Genomic DNA, 22,191 nt, shown 5'->3' on the forward strand with positions numbered 1-22,191 from the left:
CGCCCAAAGAATTCTGGTCTAGACAAAAGAAAAAAGATAAACAAAAGGTTAAAGTGTCACTAGGAAAAAAATCAGTGTGCATATTGCAAACAAGAGGGACACTGGAAAAATGATTGCCCCAACTTAGCTCAACGCAAAACTCAGCCACCCCAGGTATCTGTGAGGGGAGTCAATTTCGACTGACGGGGCCGTGGCTCGGTGGCCCCTTCTGAGCCGTTGGTTACTGTTAATATAGGGGGCCAACATAAGACCTTCTTGGTGGACACTGGGGCAACATTTTCAGTTCTAAAACAAGATCCGGGCCCCACCAGGCAAGGGGCAACCCTGGTGCAAGGAGGAACTGGGTCCCAGACTTGTAAATGGACCACTGACCGACAAGTAGATTTAGGCTGTAAAACTGTTACACATTCTTTCCTAATCATGTCTGAATGCCCCTACCGTGGATTACTAGAGACCTACTGCATAAACTAACAGCTTCTTTGAAATTCACGGAAGGGGGTTTGCATATTAAAGTCGCCAGGATGGCCCAACAACAGTAATGGTGACTGTGCCACTTGGGGAAGAGGGCCTGCTCACTCCAGTGCCTAAAGAAAATGTCCATGCAGTCGATCCCCTCCTTAAAAGCCTCCAGGCAGATTTTCCCCAGGTATGGGCTGAAACCTATCCACCTGGGCTGGCAATTCATCAAGCTCCCATAATAGTGGAACTTAAGGCATCCGCTGGTAAGAGTAAAACAATATCCCATGTCCCGGGAGGCTAGGCGGGGAATCGCTATTCACATCAAGCGTTTGCGCGACTCTGGCATTTTGGTCCTATGCAAGTCGCCATGGAATACTCCGCTCCTTCCTGTCCGGAAGCCTAACTCATCTGATTTCTGGCCAGTTCAAGACCTAAAAGCAGTAAACGCCAGGGTAATGGACATTCATCCCACTGTACCCAACCCTTATACTCTCCTTAGTTTGCTTCCCCCTTCTCAGGTGTATTATACAGTTCTGGACTTAAAAGATGCTTTCTTTGCCATCCCGCTGGCCCCACAAAGCCAGCCACTATTTGCATTTGAATGGACTGATCCTGAAGAGAGAAAAGCCGGACAGCTCACCTGGACACGACTCCCCCAAAGATTTAAAAATTCTCATACTCTTTTTAATGAAGCCCTGCACCAAGATTTAGAGCCATTTTGGATCTCCAACCCACAGGTAACTCTACTGTAATATGTTGATGATATCTTTTGGCAGCCCCTTCTCATCTGAAATGCCTGAGTGCCACCAAAGAACTCTTGAGTCTTCTACAAAAACCGAGTGTCAGCCAGAAAAGCACAGATGTGTCATACTGCAGTGACCTATTTAGGTTACAACCTTAAAAAAGGTAAGCACTATCTTGGTGAACAAAGAATCAGCCTATACTCGATATTCCTCAGCCTAGAACTCGCAAACAAACCCACAAGTTCCTTGGGGCAACAAGCTACTGCAGACTGTAGATACCTGGTGTTGCTGAACTGGAGGCCCCTTTATATGCCACTCTCAAAGAATCTCCAGAGTCCTTCACGTGGGGGGGAAACTTAAACTAAAGCCTTACGAGATGCTCTCATAACCCCACCAGCCTTGGCTTTGCCAGATCCCACAGAGCCATTCCACTTGTTTGTAGCCGAAAAAGGGGATAGCCAAGGGAGTTCTGACTCAGCGCCTAAGACCTTGGCACTGACCGGTGGCTTATTTATCCAAATGGTTGGGTCCAGTTGCTTCCGATGGCCCCCATGCATTTGACAAATTGCCGCCACCGTGCTTCTAGTTAAAGATGCAGACAAACTAACCTTGGGGCAAGCATTGTCTGTCACGGGGCCCCATGAAGTGAAAGCTTTACTGCAGGCTCCCCCAGAGCAATGGCTGTCAAATGCTCAGATTATTCAATATCAAGCATTGCTACTCGACCAGTACGTTTTTGTGCCCCCACAACCTTAAACCCAGCCACTTTGCTGCCCGAAGGACAGAATCCCCTTCTGCACTCTTGCCCAGAAACCTTGGCAACGATCTCGTCCCTCCGCTCTGATCTTACAGACGTTCCTTTACATGACCCTGATATCAGCATGTTTTCAGATGGCAGTAGTTTTGTGTTTCAAGGGCAAAGGTATGCGGGTGCTGCGGTGACGACAGACCGTGAAGTTTTATGGCAACAGACCCTTCCCCCAGGAACTTCAGCCCAACGCGCAAAGCTCATCGCACTAACAAAAGCCCTAAAACTCAGAAGAAACAAGTCAGTTAACATTTATACGGACAGCCGCTATGCTTTTGCAACCACGCATGTACACGGATACATTTATCAAGAGCGCGGTCTCCTCACAGCAGAAGGCAAGGCCATCAAAAATAAAGCTGAAATTTTAGATCTTCTAGCAGCCATCTGGGAACCTGCAAGGCTGGCAATCATTCACTGCCCGGGACATCAGAAAGGCGACTCCCTACAGGCAATCGAAAACGGCCTGGCTGATGCAGCAGCCCGAGAAAGCTGCCCCAACTAAAAGTGCCTTGGAGCTCCCGATCTTGACAGAGCCCCTGCTTCCACTGGAGCCCAGTTACACTCCTAAAGATTTGGAGTGGATTTCCAGAAAAGGGGGAACTAAGATGCCGGGACAAAAGTGGTTTCAAGATCCTGAAGGTAAGATACTCTTACCGGCGGCACTCGGGAGGCACATGGTGGGTGAGCTCCACCAAGGGACTCATCTGGGAAAAACGAGGATGGCGGAATTAGTGCGGAGAAAGTTCAGGGTGCAAAGGGCTGGGAAAAGAGACTAAAGAGATGGTTGAAAGGTATGTAAATTGTGCCCAAGTAAATCAGGGTGCAAATAGGAAGGTTTCAGAAGCTAAAAGAGATAGAGGAATTGAGCCTGGCCGCTTTTGGGAAGTAGATTTTACTGAGATTAAACCAGGGAAATACAGCTATAAATGCTTGCTTGTTCTTGTAGACACCTTCTCCAGGTGGGTCGAGGCGTTCCCCACTAAATCAGAAACGGCTCAGGCGACAGTTCAGAAATTATTAAATGAAATAATTCCTAGATTCGGGCTGCCTCTGAGCATAGGATCAGACAATGGCCTGGCCTTCACAGCGCAGGTGTCCCAGGGTCTAGCCCAGGCATTGGGAATAGATTGGAAATTACATTGTGCATATAGACCCCAGAGCTCGGGTCAAGTAAAAAGGATGAATCGGACCCTAAAAGAGACGTTAACCAAACTGTCCCTTGAGACAGGCGAAAATTGGGTTGATGTCCTGCCTTTTGTCCTTTTGTGAGCGCGTTGTACTCCATTTGTCAAGGGATTTTCCCTTTATGAAATTTTATTTGGCAGACCTCCACCTATCCTGCCGAGGCTAGGAGACAACGTAATGGAACAGTTGGAACAGGACCATTTGCTGGCTTCACTCATGGCCCTGCAACATGTACAGAAGGAAATAACCAGGGCCTTGAGAGAAGCCTTCACTCATCCTCCTGTTCTTCCCCACCCCTTTCAACCAGGAGACTTAGTCTGGGTCAAGAGGCATGAGCCTAAAACCCTGGAGCTGTGCTGGAAAGGACCACACACCGTGATTCTGACTACGCACACGGCTGTCAAGGTAGATGGTGTCCGAACCTGGATTCATCACTCTCAGATTAAGAAAAACTGCGTGAAGGCGGGAACAACTCAGACTGATACAGAACCAGATAACAAACAGCAACGGAAGTTTCAAAGGCACCCAGAAGATCCTTTAAAGCTAAGACTGATGCGGGCATAATTTTTTGGGTTTGTATGGTGTTAAGTGTGGGGGACTGTATGAAATTGCATCCCCTATCTTTTTGGCCATACCAATGGGAACTCAGGGACACTGTCATGAGGAAGGTGATAGCATCTAATACCTCTTCCACTGTGCCTTGTTTTTTTTTTTTTGTTTATTTGTTTGATTTATGCGACTTGGTGGGGGACTCATGGGGGACTTTAGTTACTAATTATAAACAGCCAACAGGCTTTGCTCCTCTGGTCCCCGAAAACCCCTATATAGTTACCTATGGATGTGGACACAGGGATCAAGAACAAAAATTGGCTAACATACCAGGGTAAAAAGGGCAGCACCAGTCCTCATTCCACTCCTAGTGGGACTGGGAATTGCGGGATCCACAGCTATTGGAACTGCTGGACTCATTGTGGGGGACCAAAATTTCAAAACTGTAAGCAAGTAGACCGAGACCTAGGCTACTTGGAAACTTCAATTTCTCGGCTAGAACACCAAGTAGACCCTTTAGCCGAGGTTGTATTACAAAACAGAAGAGGGCTTGATTTACTCTTCATGAAGGAAGGGGGCCTCTGCATGGCCCTCGGAGAAACGTGCTGTTTTTATGCGAACAATTCCGGAGTAATCCGAAACACTCTCAGTTTGGTCAGGGATAATCTTAGGACCAGGGAACGTGCCAGAGAGGCCAGCAATAATTGGTATCAGAGTTTTTTCTCTTGGTCCCCCTGGCTCACATCACTGCTTACAGCCGTAGCTGGGCCACTGCTGTTGTTACTTCTCGGGTTAACTATTGGCCCGTGCCTTATCAATTGGTTAGTACAATATGTCAAGAAGAGAGTTAGTGAAATAAAAATTATGATGATCTGGTCCAATTATATCCCCTTAGTTCCTAATGATGAATCAAGGGATTGATTCACTGACAAGAAAATGGGGAAATGTAAGGGTTAAATTGTAGTGTAGGGCTAATGCTTAGCTTGAAAAATAACAGCTTTGTGTTGACACTGAAAGTTAAGAGATAACAGCCTTGTTTTGCTCTGGTAAACTATGCCTCATACCCTTGTAAATTAGGCTTCACCAATTAAGGAAACAAAAGTTCAAAGAAAAGAGTGTCAGAGGCAGGGTCAAGGAGATCCACTGGTTGCAACTTAGAGGCAGAAAGTCTAAAGTAAACACCTCATTAGGCAACTGTTTCTAACTCATCTGGAACCTGTTTCTTTGTTCTGTTCCCAGGTGATAATAAAACGATGTGATCGGTTATAAAAACTCTGTACCCCTGCTGTTCGGGGCCGCACTCTTGTCAAGAGTGTTGGTCCCGATCGGTCGGCCTTGCCTCTCATTGTAATAAATTTTGTTGTGACTGTCACTGGTGCCCATAGCATTCTGTTTCAGAAGTCGTGTGGATGCAACAGTGTATTTTGGGAATTTGACTATATATTCAATGATGCTTAACTTTTATTGAATTTAATGGGAATTATCTCTGCTTCTTGGATCTTAATCTGTGTCTTTCCCCAAATTAGTTTTTCAGCTAATATGCTCAAATAAAACCTCTGCCTCTTTTTCTTTCTCTTCATCTTCTGGGACTCCTGTTATATGAATGTTATTCCTCTTATATAAGTCGCTGAGTTCCCTAAATCTACTATTGTGATCCATTACCTTTGTTTCCCTCTTCTTTTCAGCTTTATTATTTTCCACAATTTTATCTTCTGTATCACTAATTCGTTCCTCTACTTTATCCTCACTGTTATGCACTTGAGTGCATTTCAGTTATAGCATTTTTAATTCCAGCCTGACTAGATTTTAGCTCTTTTATGTCTGCAGTAAGGGATTCTCTAGTGTCCCGTATGCTTTTTCAATCCTTATACTTTTTGTTTTAAATCCTCAGATATTTTGTTTTAAATTATATCTGTATTGATTAAATCCTGACCATTACTTCTTGTTCTTTTTGGGGGAGTGAATTCCTCCATCATGTCATTTTGGAGGGAAAAAATAATAGAAATTTAAACTTAAAAAATAAAGGAAACTAGACACTAAATGTGTTTGGGTCTGCTTGTTAAGCTTGATAGGAAAAATAAAAAGAGATAGAAAATTAAAAACTTAAATAAAAGTTCTTTCTGTATCCAAGGGAGGGTGGGGGAACCAATAAACAACAACAACAACAACAACAACAAAAAACAAAAGAAACAAGATTCTTTTTCCCCTAGAGCTGAAGTTTTGCAGCACTCTATGATCAGTAAACTACTGCATGGGAGGTGTTTGTGCTGGTTTTCTGGGGTTGGGGCCTGTTGCTCTGATCCTTAGGTGGATTTGCTCTAGTGGAGATGGGCCTGGAGGGCTCAGAGCTCAGGGGGGTGGGACTTGGTGTAAGAAAGCTGTTTAGCTCACTGAGGTTGATCAGTGCAGAGGGACTAAGGGTTAAAATGGCTTAGCTCCACTCTCTGGTCTCTGGAGGGGGAAATTCAAGTGTTAACAGATGTGCAGTCACCCCCCCCCCCCCCATCTGACCTCTGCCTCCACCCTGTGTCTGAGCTGACTGCCAGGCAGCACAGCCCTCCTGGAGTTTATCTCAGGCATGGCTATGTTTCAAAACCCCACACTTCAGGGACCCCCACAGTATGGCCCCACTGATTCTCTAGAGGAGGATGTCACTGTGCGGTGGCCAGTGTGGACTTGTCACAGAAAATAGGTACACAACCCACAGTGGCAGTGGATCAGAGTTTATGGTAAATTGCAATACACAGGCTACACCAGGGTTTGCTGCCCTTAGTCATTAGTAGGGCAATTCAATGGCACCCATAGGGTCTTTTGCCCATGAAGAGGCCATATCACCTCTACAAAATGCACTCCAACCAGGGCAACTACTTCTCCCCGAGGAACCCAGGAGATCCTCAGACTGTGCTATCCATTCCTGAGGCTCTCCCCTCCTTCCTTGTTGGAGCACTTCCAGGCACTGACCTCCCAAACTTCAGACTTTGCACTCCACTGTTTATAAAAACTGGTGGTATTGAAACCCTCTCCTTTTTCCCATTAATGGTTTCAGGGAACAATTTTCTTGTGCAGTTCCCTGCATGAGTTTTCACTCTTTTTCCTTCACTTAAAAAAAAAAAATTTTTTTAACGTTTATTTGAGACAGAGACAGAGCATGAACAGGGGAGGGTCAGAGAGAGGGAGACACCAAATCTGAAACAGGCTCCAGGCTCTGAGCTGTCAGCACAGAGCCCGACGCGGGGCTCGGACTCATGGACCAGGAGATCATGACCTGAGCCGATGTCGGACGCTTAACTGACTGAGCCACCCAGGTGCCCCTTTCCTGCACTCTAACTACTTGCTTGTGATCAGGGATCCTTCCCCACCAAGCACCCATGTCTCTTTTCTCCCACAAATCAACTCTCTGTATAGTTCCTACCCTCCACAGGTCATTTTTTTCTGTTGTAAATGTACAGCTTTGTTCTCTAAGACTTCCAATCGATTTCTTGGGAGTCAGAATGATTTGATATTTATCTAGCTGTTCGGGGGAAGGGGCAAGCCTAGGGCCTCCCTATTCTTCTGACTCTTAACCCTCTCCACAAGAGATGTTATTATTTTTTTAATGTTTATTTCTGAGAGAGACAGAGTGCGAGCAAGGAAGGTGGAGAGAGAGAGAGAGAGGGAGACACAGAATCTGAAGCAGGCTTCAGGCTCTGAGCTGTCTGCTTCCAGACAGACCTGGGGCCTGACAGTCCTTTTCAGCAATAGGAGTTCCTACAGAGATCCTCACTTGCCCTGCTCCTCCCTAGCTCCCTGCAATAAAATTGAGCCACTTTTGTTGGAAAAATAAAAATAAAAACCGAACAAAAAGTACTAGTTCAATTAAAAAAATAGTTTTATCACCAACTAGGGAACTGTATCTATAATATGCAATAGAAAGTACATGTCTTTTGCATAATTTTTGTCGTAGAAACATAACAATTCATATATACACTTGAAAGAAAACTGACATTTAAGTCATCTCTAAGTAAGTCCATTAAGACAAGACTGTTTAGGATACTATTGTTTAGGATACTATACACACACTACACAGCGTCATATTATTCAGCCATAAAAAAGAATGAGTCTTGACATTGCAACATGGATGGAACTAGAGTATTATGCTAAGTGAAATAAGTCAATCAGAGAAAGACAAATACCATATGATTTCACTCATATGTAGAATTTAAGAAACAAATGAACAGAGAGGGAAAAGAGAAGAGAGGAAAACCAAGAAACAGATTTAACTATAGAGAAAAAAATTGATAGTTACTGGAGGGAAGGAAATGAAGGATGGGTTATATGAGTGATGGCTATTAAGGAGTGCACTTGTGATGAGCACCGGGTGTTGTATATAAGTGATGAATCACTAAATTCTATACCTGAAACTAACATTACACTGTATGTTAACTAAATGGGATTTAAGTAAAAACTTGGGGGGGAAAAAGATTGCTTAAGACACCAACCAACCCCCAAATGACAACATAGTACTACAAATTTAAGATGGCAACACTGTGAGACTACCCAGAGGGTTCCACCTTGGGAAAGTAATGAGAGGAAACCGGGGTGAAATTTTAAAAGAGGGAAAACAAACGAGATTTTAAAATTTGCATATACTGCTTATCTTGCTGCCCCTATTCTGATCAACACAATTAGTGCCCATATTGTCCACTTAATCTGACATTGCTGCCAGATGAAAACAGACCATGACAAGCTAAAACTCCATATTTTTGTGCCCTATATGAATTGATCTAAGATTGGAACACATGGTTGATTGCATTGTGTCCTTCTTCCATATCTGCCCAAACTGACTCTGAATTTGGCAGTAGTAGCAAACTTGACTCAAAAGCTTGAAACTTGTTTGCACATTTCAGCATCTTCTCTTGAACCCCTACCACCAAAAGAAAATACCAGGGCTAGCCTACTGAAAGAATGTGACATGTCATCCCAGCCATCCTAGACTAATTCACAATCCAGCCACCTCCCAGCCCCCAATTCAGCTGACCTGCCAGCTGATTGTAAAAACATAAGTCTAGCCAAGATCAGCAGAATCACCCAACTGACTTGCAAATCCATATAAATGATAAAGGACAGTTGTTAAGCCACTTACATTTTAGGCTGTTATGCAGCAATCATTGCTGACAGAGTGGTCAGGTTAGCCCATTACTATGATTGTTCTGCCTCTGGCATAAGCCAGATGAATTAGTCGACCATAATAGGGAGTGGCAAATGGAAGTTAAGATTCATGAGACCTAAAAGTAATGATATAGTTTCTTTACAAATTCACAAAAATAAGGATATTCTTTGAACTGGATCCAAACCCTATAAGCTACAAATTAAGCCTATTTATCTTAAGCTTACAATCTTCAAAATGTCTGAAATAATACTGTTTACTCTTCCATAGACTTAACAAGTGTCTACGTGATACTTCCACATTCACCATCTCTTTTGTGCTCATCCCAAAGCACTTTGTCAAATTATATTAGCTTAATTAATAACAATTTTAAAGACCTACTTAACTTCTTTTAGAAACAAAGAGATTTGACTCAAAACATTTCAGAGCATCCAAACCAATTGTACCACGATTTCTGCCTTTAGCAGTACAATGTAATTAACAAACATGTGCAGACTGTTTTCTTCAATTGGCAACGCAGGCATCATTCACACCCATGAAAAGCTAATGGCACAAATAGAAAAATATTAGTTTATTATTAGAGAACTATTTAGATGTGTAGGAGGAAAGTTTAGTGGCCTGACATAGCTGATGAACTTTTCTTCCAATTGAGAATGGTCAGTTTTAACTTGAGCCATTGCTGGCTGCATTTTCTCACATTTCTTTTCTCAGCACTCTCTCTTGCCTTTCAAACAGCTGTGTTGCTTGCATCAAAGTGATCCAAGTTCTACTGAACACTCTATGACTAAAGAACTTTTTGAAAAATCTTGCTACTAAAGAGTGTTCCATGACCCAGGAACATCACAGACCCCATCCAGTTCTGCTGAATCCAAATCTGCATTTTTAATGAAATCCTCAAGTGATTATTTTCACTTTTATTTTATTACTATTATTTTCACTTATTTCATTTCAGCTTTTAGTTCTTAACATTTTTAAATTTTTGATAGAGACAGAGCACAAGTGGGGGAGGGGCAGAGAGAGAAGGAGGCACAGAATCTGAAACAGGCTCCTGGCTCCGGGCTGTCAGCACAGAGCCTGACACGGGGCTCGAACTCACCAGCTGTGAGATCATAACCTGAGCCGAAGTTGGACGCTTAACCGACTGAGCCACTCAGGCGTCCCTATTTAGTTATACTTAGCTATAACTAGGAGGCTATGGCGGTGGGATTCCCTGTTATTCTCAGTAGTTAGCATCTAATCTTAAACTACTTCCATAGTATTGCTTCTTCTCACAGTTCACAGTAGCAGGCATAAAAGAGGAATGCCATACAGTCTTCTGGAGCCATGACTCACAATTGCAATGAAGCTACAAATCACTCTTCCTCTTGCATTTTATCATACCTGACTTCTCTTTCACAGCCCTGCTGGATATTGATAAGAATCAATTATAGTTCCAAAAATATTTTATTCCATATTTACATTTTTTTCTACCAGACAGTATATATCTTAAGAACATGTTCTGAAATCTCTTATGCAGCTTTTCAAAATCTCCAAAGGTAAATATAGTGCCTAGTACAGGATAGGTATTTGATAGTACCCTCTCTTTTTGATTAACGAATGAACATAACTAGGTCACTGATTAAGTAACTGATTTGTGAAACTTCAAATACAAGCAAAACTATCTTACCTACTTCTAAAGTTTTATAATTCTAGTATATTTTTTTTCACAGCCAAGTCAACTGGTGTCTCTTATAGTCCACTTCTCCTATAAGGTTGGTTCTAAAGATTTTAGTACATCTGATAGAAAAATAAATATTCAAGCAAAAAGTTTACATACTTTTTCATTTGCAATGAGTATGCTTTTTTCTGTTAACATCTTGTCTTAATCAGTTTTGAATCCCTAATGATTTCTGCAGTTTCTGATACATAACATGCACTCAAATATTTGTTGAGTAAATTATTTTTAAACTACCATGAGTTTGTTAGCATATTACAATTAATGAAGAAAAGCTCCAATGCAAAACATTTTAATAGGTTGTCAAATATACAGTTATTAGAATTATCTAAGTATCACTTATAAAAATCGGTATATCACATTAGATGACTATGAAATAAAAACACAAATCACACATTGACAATACCCCTGCAGTCCAAGAATACTCCCATCAATAATACAAATTACAAACACATTAAAAAGAGAGACATTGTTTAGACATTTAAACCAAAGTAACTTTGACTACACTAAATACATTCACTCATCAAGTACAATAAATTTAGCATAGTCACTAATACAGTTTTAGGTGCAATTTCACATGCTTTCATAAATCTTCCAGTACAGCTCCCTACAGTAAAGTGTCTTTGTGCACGCCAATTTCATTTATATGCAGGTGCATTCCACATCCTACTTGAAACTATTTCACTTCATAATTAAACTTAATATACGCTGTAAGTGAACACCAGGCCAAACTTTAACCCCATGATGACAAAGTTTAACAATTAAAAAAAAAATTCTTCAAAGTACATTCTAATTTATTTAATCACATGAACACTATTTCCTCTCATTAGACACTATCAACATTAAGTAACAAGAATTTAAACATCAAAAAGCCAGAGATTCCAATCTTCCTAAAATATTAACAAGTAGTTTAAGTAATAATACAAGCATTCTGTAAATCAAAAAGTAATTTCATATTCATTGCCAAATTTAAAATACCAGTGATTTGAAGATGAAATTGAGGCCTAAAATATTTTTAACTAAATTGTAAAACACAATTTTAAAAATGTGCAGTAAGTTGCTTGTGAATACGTAATGGAATATTTTTCACAGTAACGCTATTTTAAAACACTACTCTAAATGGACGGCCTAAAAATAAACGTACCTTTACTGGCAAGACAAGTGAAAAGAAAAATTAAGGCCTTTTTATGCTATCTATAATTGCTACCTGAACCCAAAAGTCAAATAGAGGTTATAATGATGCAACATATTATTTTTAACCTTTCTAACATATTGTCAGTTGCTTTAGCTCAGCTTAATAATTATCTTTACACAAATTCAAATGCTAGTGAACTTTATCATTAAATGCATATTTCTCTGTATCTCTATTTTAATTAAGTCCCCAACCCCACCCCATCTAGACAGAATGCTGAAAATGTTTAGGGCTTTGTCTGATTGGTTCACAACCGTATATTCAGGGGCTAAAAATGCTTGGCACATGGTGGAAATCCAGTAAATATTTTTGAATGAATTAAGAAGCCTGGCCTCCATTGGCAACACTACTTGTCTTTCCAAAGCATCGATAGACAATTGCTACCTCTTTACATGATAAAATTGACACTTTTTTTTTTTTTTTTAAAGAAACTGATGCCTAGGCTATAAAAATATTACAGGATGTAGTGGAAGGATAACTGAGGCTACAAACATATCAAATCAAGGTTAAAGGCACAGGATAAGGAAGACTATTACAAAGCATTGTAAACAATTTTAAGAGCAAATCAAGTTTTAAAGTATCAAATGCCTAACTGCTAAAAGAGTACTAAAATGATGACAATGTTTTAAAAATAGTGGACAAAATTTCTGTAATTTCACAAATAAAAGTTACATACCATCTTCTTTCATCCCATATCTTCTCAGTATTCCCAATCCTAGAAACAAATGTTTTCAGTTGCATGAAATATGAAAATTACAACTGAAATATCTCTGAAAATTAATTCCTTTTTCTTAAGTTATATTATTATAAATTTAATATATAGACTTTACAGAGATAATATGAAGAACATCATTTTGGAAATCATAAAATAGTAAGTTATACTCAATCAAAATTATAAAAAAAGTCCTTGTTCAGTTGAATACAATCTAAAGCTCCACAATAGCAAATTGTAGTGTAAAGAGGCATAGTAAGTACGATCTTTCCAGACACGTAAAACAAAGAATAATGAATACTGAGTTGAAAATACAAGTTCCACGTTAGAGCCATTTAATATACACATTTTCACAACTGTTTCTTGAAAAACTATTTAGATAAAATATTTAGCATTTATCATCAATTTTTAATTTACTTGAATTTATGCAACTTCCATCCATATTAAAATATTAGTGTAAATACTTTATTATAAAACTATTACACAATTAAATTTTTATTAGAGAAATGTATTATTCACTATCCACCATTTCTTAAAGTCCTTTTCATGAGTGCATTCCATAAGAAATACACTAAAATCATTATTTATATTTCCTAGGGGGAATAAACTATGGTAATCCTATTAACCCAAACTATATCCTTATTATGCTTATTTATTAAACACGTACATGTTTAAACATGCTTGGTGAACAGTGATCATTCTTCCCCACAGTGGTAAATTTCAGCATAATGTTAAATGACTGGGCTGGATAGTAAAATATTCACATGTAGATTACATAAACAGAGACTTATTCTGTGACATGTAAGCTTACTTATAAAATAACATAAAATGGGCACTGGGTAACAGTGATAAAAAATGTAAACAAACAGAATTAAATGTTAATCTCTTCCCTGAAAAATAAAAGACAAAAGCGCTTCCTGTTTTATTTAAAAAAAAAAAATATGATCTATTGTATCAAAAAGGTAAGACATTGATTTTTACAAAACTATATTTCTACATATGGATAAAGAAAATCTAGAATAGTTGATTCACACTTTATTGAGCTAAAATGTGCAAAAAATCTGGTAATATTTAAATTTATTAAATTCATTGTACATAGCCTGATACCATCCCATTCAAAACAACCCTCTTGTTAAGACTCAAAATTGTTAATTATCTGAGCTTCAGACTTATGAACCCCTGTCCAAATAACAACAACAACAACAAAAGTCTATGTTGTGGGAGAAAAAAAATTAAAATAAAAAATTTTTGACTATTAGGACTTGAAATTCATCCCCACAAAGAAAAGCTACAGCCAATACCTATTTAGACAGTAGAGAAAAATATGCAGTCTCTATAGAAAATACTTATTCTGACTCTAAATAAAAAATTAAAACCAAATTTTGCTGTAACAAAATGTATATGAATTTTAAAGTTATTCAGGTTTACTAGAGTTACTAAGCATAGAATTCATAGAGCATTGGTACTTCTGTTTGTGCTCAGATATTTGTGAAAAACACAGACTGGGAAGGTGAAATAAACACAAAATTGTGATACTTTACACTAAAAAAAAAAAAGACATTAAGATTTAAAAGTTTAATTTGTAATTCTAGGGGAAAAAGAGGGGAGAAAGTTCAACAGCTCACAAATATAAAACATCTTCCAAGAATACAGCAAAACTGTTAACTGCTTAGATGTGTTAGTGAATCAAAGTGCAAGTAATGCTTTCATAAATATCTAACATATTTGCAAATTTAATTTCAAAGTTTTAAATGTTTTCAATAACAAATAACTACTTATTTTTTAAAGGGTAGTAGATGTGAAACACAGATAATACAGATAATAATTTTTCCACTCATTACAATTTAAATTGTTATTTCTATCTGGAATAGGATATAAAACTGTTTTGAGTAAGAGTGAAATAGAAGCATGGATTTAGATATGCACCAAACTTATAGAGGTGCACTAATTACCCGTGGTACTTTTGATACAATACTGGGTGGTGTCCTTCACTGCTTATTAGAATTCTAAGAAACACTTTTTTAGCAATATATACTACTGTTTGACTAAATGGAGACATATAAATACATGCATTTTAAAAGAGAAAATTCTCAAAAGGTCTTTAAAGGAAAAGTAAGACAATCATCTACCTTTTGAAAAGGTAGGAAAAGGTATTATATGGTTTATAACATTTTTCACAATATAGTAAATACTTTTTCTAATTTTTGCATCAATTTAAGAGTTTAAAAGAAAACATTTTGTTCCTTGCAAATGCCCTTTTTCTTCTCCTAAACCTGGCAAGAATAATTATTAGTGAACTTAATTCCAAGAAATTTGTTGTTGTTGTTGTTCGCTTCAATTATCTTTATATAATATTTTGAAATATGCAAATAACTGGAAATTAAAGAGAAAATCTGCTTTTGGAATGCAATAATTCTAAATCACTTTACTAAGAAGCACCTTTTGATATGCTGGTCTGAACTTTTAATATAAAACCTAAACAGTACTTAACTTTCTGAAGTAGAATTTTCTCCAGTTTTAATAACTTCATTCATAGCAATGCTAAGGACATAACCTGTGCTTTCTAGATTTTTTAAAGTGTTCTAATAAATTAATGAGTTTAGATATGGCTCATTGTCAAGGTTGGGTGGGCAGAAATTTCATGACAAATTGGCTACAGAAAGCTAAATAAACTCTTAATGACTGAATAACGGTTTGCATTTTGCTTGAGCCAAATAGATGTTTAAGCCATGTACCACCACATTCCCTGCTTAACATTCCTAAGTTTTTATTCTTCATAGTTTTCTAATGAACAGATAGTTTTCCTGAGTAAGATTATAAAAAAGATAACCCTTCTACCAAAAGTATAAAGACAAAATGTAGACTCACAATATAAATTTTTTACATAGCTTTACAAGTATAGAGATACCGACTGCTGCTTTTGTTATGATTGCCCCATCCTTAAAAAGACCACAGCAAAGGTTTCAATTGTCTAAAATACTTTGCAGTACAGTGATTAAATGCTTCAGCCCATAAACATATCCCTCATCTACTGTGTTGCTAGGGAACACATGAGCAAAATCTATCATTCGCACTTCTGCTTCTGAAATCTCCTGGCAACCAGTGGGAAGATGGCAGAAAACTTTTTCCAGTTGGGAAAGTACATTTCCATTTAAACGTTCCTGTGACATGCTTTTCCACCCATTGTCTTGCTCTGTATTTTCAGCTTTCAATGAAGTATGACTGTGATGCTTTTTTGAACACATTTTTCTGTGACAAGCATACATCTTGGACAAGCTTTTGCCTACTGAAACATCTATTTTTCCATTCTCTGTGGAATTTAACACATGAAAGTTATTATTGTACTCCAGTACATCTGTGTCTGACAGTTGTCCTTTGGACAAAAACTTTTCTACCAAAGTTCTGTCATTTGATTTTGTAGTAGTTGGCCGAGATGAGCCTTCATAAACAAACAGTAATGAACTTGCATAAAAGTTAAGCTGCTTCTGATTTTCAAACCATTGCAGAATATTCTGAATCTTCTGAATGCTGGCAGCAACAGCATCTTTTCTTAAGCAGAATCCATTATGAAAAAACCTGGAGACCCCTATAAAAAGGAAAATATTAGGATTATAATGAAATTATAAACTAGTTATCACTTGGGAAGTAAACTCATCTTAGATACAATTCTTCAAATTTCTCCCCCATTACCCCTTACAATAAACTGAACCGGCAAAATTCTAGTCAGACATAGAAACTTGGACCTCAATTTGATTTCTAGTGAAGATTCTCTTACTAGAAAAAAATGACACTTATGTAAAGTGAAATATACTATTTAGATTAAAAAAATCATTACACACAGACTGGTAGTTTAATTCTCTCTATATATGTTCTATTAAGGAATGTGATTCCAAGATCTGCTTCATTTGCTAGTGTGAGAGATTTTTTAGTAAAATTTCTTATTTGTTAGAATCACAGTCAGGAGCTAATCTAAAACCTAGAGTCAAATCATAACCACTTGTAATGGTGTCAACAGCCCATTACCAAATACCAAATCATACTATAATACTGTTTTCTGATCTTAATAATGTTGATTAAATCAGTCTTCACAAAAGTTACGCTCACTTTGGGTATCAACAATACTTCAGGTTGAATATGTTATTCAAAATGGAGACTTTTACATGTTTTAACCTATCAGATTATTAGGCCTCTTTTAAAATTATTTATGCGTATTTAAGTATTTGAGAATTTCTAGGTCTATGCAATTTGATTTGTTTTTAAATAGCTTGTTCCCCCTACTTTGGAAGAGAAATTGTTAAAAAGTATATTCACATCAGCCTGTAAAATATTTTAATAAAGAGCCAATCTGAATATTATCTGGCTATTAGTTAAGTAAACTGAGGCAAAATACTGTTAAGATGACAGTATGTACATTTTCTATACATACAATGAAAATTTTTCTTCAAACTATTTACATTACACATAAGCTCCTTCCTATCTTAGGCAGAGCTAAGAATAAACTTCTAATAGAATATTATTTCCAGAAATCTATTAAGATATCATTGCTTTTGTAATATTTTGGCTATAAATATTTTAGAGGCATGTTAGCAGATTTTATTTAAAACACTTCTAATGCCATTTATTATGTAGTACTAGAAGCTTATAATACACAGCTCAACTATACATGGGAGATTTTGATAAAAATGCATTACATATGACAATACACATTTTAAAGTCTCTTATGTAAGAAGTAGTTTTAATATACTATACGTATTTGGATTTTAAAGACAACCTCTAGTTCTAAGACTTGGGCTATATGGCTGGTTCACAGATGTTCATTTTTAAAAATATATTATTAAATAAGAAATGAACTACAATGTAAAAGAAGGCATTCATGGATCCAGGGTTTTGGTGTAATACAAACCAGAAATTATGATTAGTACAACTGTGTAAATTTAAGGTTCTTTTATTTTTTTTAAGTTTATTTATTGCAGAATGAATCATTACACCAAAGAAGAATTAAAATTGAAACTACTTTAGAATTATTTTGATAACTGTACATTGAAATATGGTTTTTCAACCCTTACCATCCTTTAGAGTTTCTTTCGTTAAGCTTCTTCCATAGTGCTGGTTTTGTGTTTCATAGCTGTCAGAATGAATTTGGTAAACCTGTGACAAAAAGCACTGAATATTAAAAACTAATAGCCCTTGACCATGTGGTGTTTATCCAGCAAAGCAAGGATAATTAAAGATGGGAAAATCTACTCATATTTCATTCTAATGGATTTAAGAAGAAAAAAGTCATTATCATCATGTCAGTGGTTGCTAAAAAGGCATTTAACAGATTTATATCTTTTATTGATGAAAATTCTTTAAAAGGACAAATGAATATTTCCAATATGAAAGAATCATATTGGTGGATCTGTATCAATCCACCAAAAGTTAGCATCAAGTTTAAAAAGGAAATTAAGGGGGGGGGGTGCCTGGGTGGCTGAGTTGGTTGAGCATCTGATTTCAGCTCAGGTTGTGATCTCATGGTTCGTTGAGTTTGAGCCCTGCATCGGGCTCTGTGCTGATGGCTCAGAGCCTGGAGCCTGCTTTGGATTCTGTGTCTTTCTCTGTTCCTCACCCGTTCATACTCACTCTCTCTCTCTCTCTCTCAAAAATAAACATTAAAAAAAAATTTTTTTAAGGAAATTAAGGAAGCAACCATCCTAAAATACAAGAAGCTTTTAGAAAAAGTATTCTACCACAATGTCTTTTATCATCATTACTATCTAATATTGTTATTGGAATTTCTACCAAATAGAAACGGACAAGACAAAGGGGTAAAACAATTTGGAAAGGAGATAAAAAATATTACTTTTTGTAGATAATGGTTGTATACTGGGAAATCAACTGAAAAATACAAACAACAAAAACTTCAAATGGTGAGTTCAAATTGGTAAATAGAAAATAAGTTTCCATATATATAAATAACCAGTTAGAAAATATAATGGAAGACCCCACTTACAAATGCAAAAACAAAGCATAAACTAAGTGTAAGTCTATATAAAGACACCTTTAAAACATTCCTAAGACATACACACACATACCCATGTTCTTAAAGACGAAATTCAACAATGATTTGAGGTGTCTGGGTGGCTCAGTCAGTTGAGCGTGTGACTCTTGATTTTGGCTTAGGTCATGATCCCAGGTTCATGGGATCAAGCCCTGAGTCAGGCTCCGTGCTGAGCATGAAGCCTGTTAAGATTCTCTCTCTCTCTCTCTCTCTCTCTCTGCTCTTCTTCCCTGATCACTCTCTCTCTCTCAAAAATAAAATAAAAAATAAATTTAAAAAAGATATCAATTCTACTTAATCAACAACTAAAATGAGATTATAACAAAACAATTTCTTAAATATAAGCTAAATCGGAAGTTCACATTAAAAAGAACAAGAATAGGGGCACCTGGGTGGCTCAGTCGGTTAAACGTCTGACTCGATTTCAGCTCAGGTCATGATCTCACAGTTTGTGGGACTGAGCCCCACATCAGACTCTACACTAAGCATGGAGACTGCTTGGGATTCTCACTCTTCCTCCCTCTCTTTGCCCCTTCCCTGGTTGTGCTCTCTCTCTCAAAATATATTAAAAAAAAGAAGAGGCAGGAAAAATCTAAGTAAGAATAATGAGGGAATAACCTTGCCACCCTACCAGATACTAAAACATATCTTATTTATATTTTTTCCAACTTTACTGAGGAATAAATGACAATACACACACACACACACACACACACACACACACACACACACACACCACACACATATATATGCTGTACATTAAATCCTCAGAACTTATTCATCCTATAGCTAAAAGTTTGTACCCTCTGACCTGTATCTCCCCACTTCCCCTCTTCCCTAAACCTCTAAGAACCACAATTCTAATGTTTCCATTAAATCGGCCTTTTATTTTTAATTTACACATTTAAGTGGTACCATATGGCATTTGTCTTTCTTTGGTTTACTCCACTTAGCAAAATGCCTTTAGGTTCATTCATACTGTTGCACAGCAGGATTCCTTCTTTCTTGTGGCTAAATAATATTCCATTGTGTGTGTGTGTGTGTGTGTGTGTGTGTGTGTGTGTGTGTGTATACATACGCCACATCTTCTTTATCCATTCAATTAGGTGACACTTAGGTGGTTTCCATTATCTTGGCTATAGCTAATAATGCAGTAAACATGGGAGTGCAGATATCTCCAAGATAGTGATTTCATTAAAACATATTTTTAGAATCAAATACATGAGAAGTTAGTATGTGATAAGTTTGTATTTTAAATCAGTAGGAAATGGATTATTTATTAAATGGTGTTAGTATGATTAAGTACTGATCAAAAAAAAAACTGTATTTATACCTTATACCAGGATAAATTCCAAATACATCAAATATCAAAATACACAAAAGGAAATGATAAAAGTGTCCCCCAAAGATGGAAGAATCCTTGAATAACTGATAACTAGAGAAGGTATTTCCAACAAAAACTCAGAATTTCCCTTCATAACAGTATGTCTTAAAAAATGTTCACAGTGTTTTTGCCATGCAGAAATCAAAAGGCAAAAAGACACAGAGAAAAGGTTTGAAGATTACATAATGAGCAAAGGGCATGATTACTCAGGGGAAAATGAACAAAGGGTGTGAATACTTCACATAAATCAAGCAGCTGTCACACATATCAGGAGCACAGCCCTTCCCCAAATCGTAAAAAAAAAAAAAAAAAAAAAAAAAAAAAGTGTCCTCAGACTTTGCCAAATGTCTCCCTGGAGCAAAACTGCCCCTTGTTCAAAACCACTGCTCTGTATGAGGCAGATTGCCAATATCTACTAAAATCACAAATTCATAGAAGCCTAGCAATTCCCCTCCGGGAACTTATCCCTCATATAAGTATGCTAGCACATTGGTGGAATGAGGTAGGTCTCTGTTTAATCATTTATTTATTTATTATTCTTTAAAGTGTTTAAAATTTCATTTTAACCCAAGTTAATTAACATACAGCGTAACAATGGCTTCAAGACTAGAATTTAGTATTCACCACTTACATATAACACCCAGTGCTCATCCCAGCAAGTACCCTCCTCCTTAATGTCCATCACCCATTAGCCCATCTCCCTACCCAATACCCCTCCAGTAACCTTCAGTTTGTTCTCTGTATTGAAGAATCTCTTATAATTTGCCTCCCTCTCTGTTTTTATCTATTTTTCCTTCCTTTCCACTATGCTCATATTTTGTTTCTTAAATTCCACATATGAGTAAAGTCATATATCTGTCTTTCTCTGACTTATTTTCCTTAGCATAATACCCTCTAGTTCCATCCACCTTGTTACAAATGGCAAGACTTCATTCTTTTTCATCACCGAGTAGTATTTCATTGTGTATGTATGTATATATATGTATATGGATATGCCACATTTTCTTTATCCATTCATCAGTCAATGGACATTTGGGCTCTTTCCATAACTTGGCTATTGTTGATAGTGTTGCTATGAACATTTGGGTGTATGTGCCACTTTGAATCACCATTTTTGTATCCTTTGGATAAATTCTTAGTAGTGTAATTGCTGGGTCATAGGGTAGCTCTATTTTTAATTTTTTGAGGAACTTCCATACTGTTCTCCAGAGTGGCTGCACCAGTTTGCATTCACACCAACAGTGCAAAAGGGTTCCCGTCTCTCCACATCCTCGCCAGCATCTGTTGTTTCCTGAGTTGTTAATTTTAGCCATTCTGACAGGTTGAGGTGGAATTTCACTGTAGTTTTGATTTGTATTTCCCTGATGATGAGTGATGTTGAGCATCTTTTCATATGTCTGTTAGCCATCTGGCTGTCTTCTTTGGAAAAGTGTCTATTCATGTCTTCTGCCCATTTCTTCACTGGATTATCTGTTTTTTGGCTGTTGAGTTTGGTAAATTCTTTATAGATTTGGCATTTTATCCTTTATCCGATATATCATTGGCAAATATCTTTTCCCATTCTGTATAATGCCTTTTAGTTTTGTTATTTCCACCGTTTACTCATTTGAAACATTATTTGTAATAGCAAATGACTGAAAACAACAGATTCATGAGAGGGAGCTGGTTAAATCATGGTACAATAATAGTGTGCACTGTGGACAGATCTCTGTGATATGTAAACTGGGAAAAAAAGCAAGATATAGAACAGTGTTCAAAGTAGGTTTTGTGATAAAAGAACACATAGGTACAGTATTTGTGTATGTTAAAAATCTCCCTGAAAGGATACACTGGGGAAAAAGTATAATATAGTATGCTGTGTGGAAAGTTACTTCTCACTGCATATGTTTCAATACTTTTTTATGTTTATTATGTTTTTCATTAAAGAGAGCATGAGTGGGGGAGGAGCAGAGGGAGAGAGAGGGAGAGAGAGAGAGAGAGAGAGAGAGAGAGAGAGAGAGAGAACAGAGAATCTCAAGCAGGCTCCACGCTATCAGCACAGAGCCTGATGTGGGGCTCAATCTCACAAAGTGAGATCATGTCCTGAGCTAAAATCAAAAGTAGGTGCTTATCTGATTAAGCCACCCAGGTGCCCCTATTTCTATACTTTTTGGAGTCTGAACCATACAACTATGTACTTTCTCAAATTTTAAATAAGTATCTTTAAAGAAGGAATAAGATCATACTGATTTAGAAACTGATAATTTAAAACTTTTAGTC

The 22,191-nt window shown here is 37.4% G+C and overlaps 2 protein-coding genes across 8 annotated transcripts in view; one reads left to right on the forward strand and one right to left on the reverse strand.

The window, feature by feature from the left end:
- The first annotated feature begins 1,634 nt into the window (after positions 1 to 1,634).
- Positions 1,635 to 5,785, forward strand: LOC123380771 (endogenous retrovirus group S71 member 1 Env polyprotein-like). 3 transcript variants are annotated; one of them, XM_045039971.1, is made up of 2 exons: positions 1,635 to 2,649; positions 3,503 to 5,785. In XM_045039971.1, the coding sequence occupies exon 1, from the start codon at positions 1,880 to 1,882 to the stop codon at positions 2,510 to 2,512; it is 633 nt and encodes a 210-aa protein (XP_044895906.1). In that variant the 5' UTR covers positions 1,635 to 1,879; the 3' UTR covers positions 2,513 to 2,649; positions 3,503 to 5,785. The 3 variants fall into 3 exon arrangements, with proteins under 3 accessions (XP_044895906.1, XP_044895905.1, XP_044895904.1); XM_045039970.1 differs by having other exon boundaries at positions 1,718 to 2,649; positions 3,336 to 5,785; XM_045039969.1 differs by having other exon boundaries at positions 1,718 to 2,649.
- Positions 5,786 to 10,880: 5,095 nt separating this feature from the next.
- Positions 10,881 to 22,191, reverse strand: part of IPMK (inositol polyphosphate multikinase) — a 66,103-nt gene continuing 54,792 nt past the window's right edge. For all 5 annotated transcript variants that reach the window (XM_045039968.1, XM_011287388.4, XM_019813125.3 and 2 more), the window contains 2 exons: positions 17,575 to 17,656; positions 10,881 to 16,094 (listed from right to left, as the gene is read on the reverse strand). In XM_045039968.1, the coding sequence (XP_044895903.1) occupies positions 15,472 to 16,094; positions 17,575 to 17,656 (705 nt within the window). In that variant the 3' untranslated portion in view covers positions 10,881 to 15,471. The remainder of the gene's footprint in view (positions 16,095 to 17,574; positions 17,657 to 22,191) is intronic.

Source organism: Felis catus, chromosome D2 (assembly GCF_018350175.1).
Source record: "Felis catus isolate Fca126 chromosome D2, F.catus_Fca126_mat1.0, whole genome shotgun sequence".
In the NCBI taxonomy this organism is placed as follows: Eukaryota; Metazoa; Chordata; class Mammalia; order Carnivora; family Felidae; genus Felis; species Felis catus.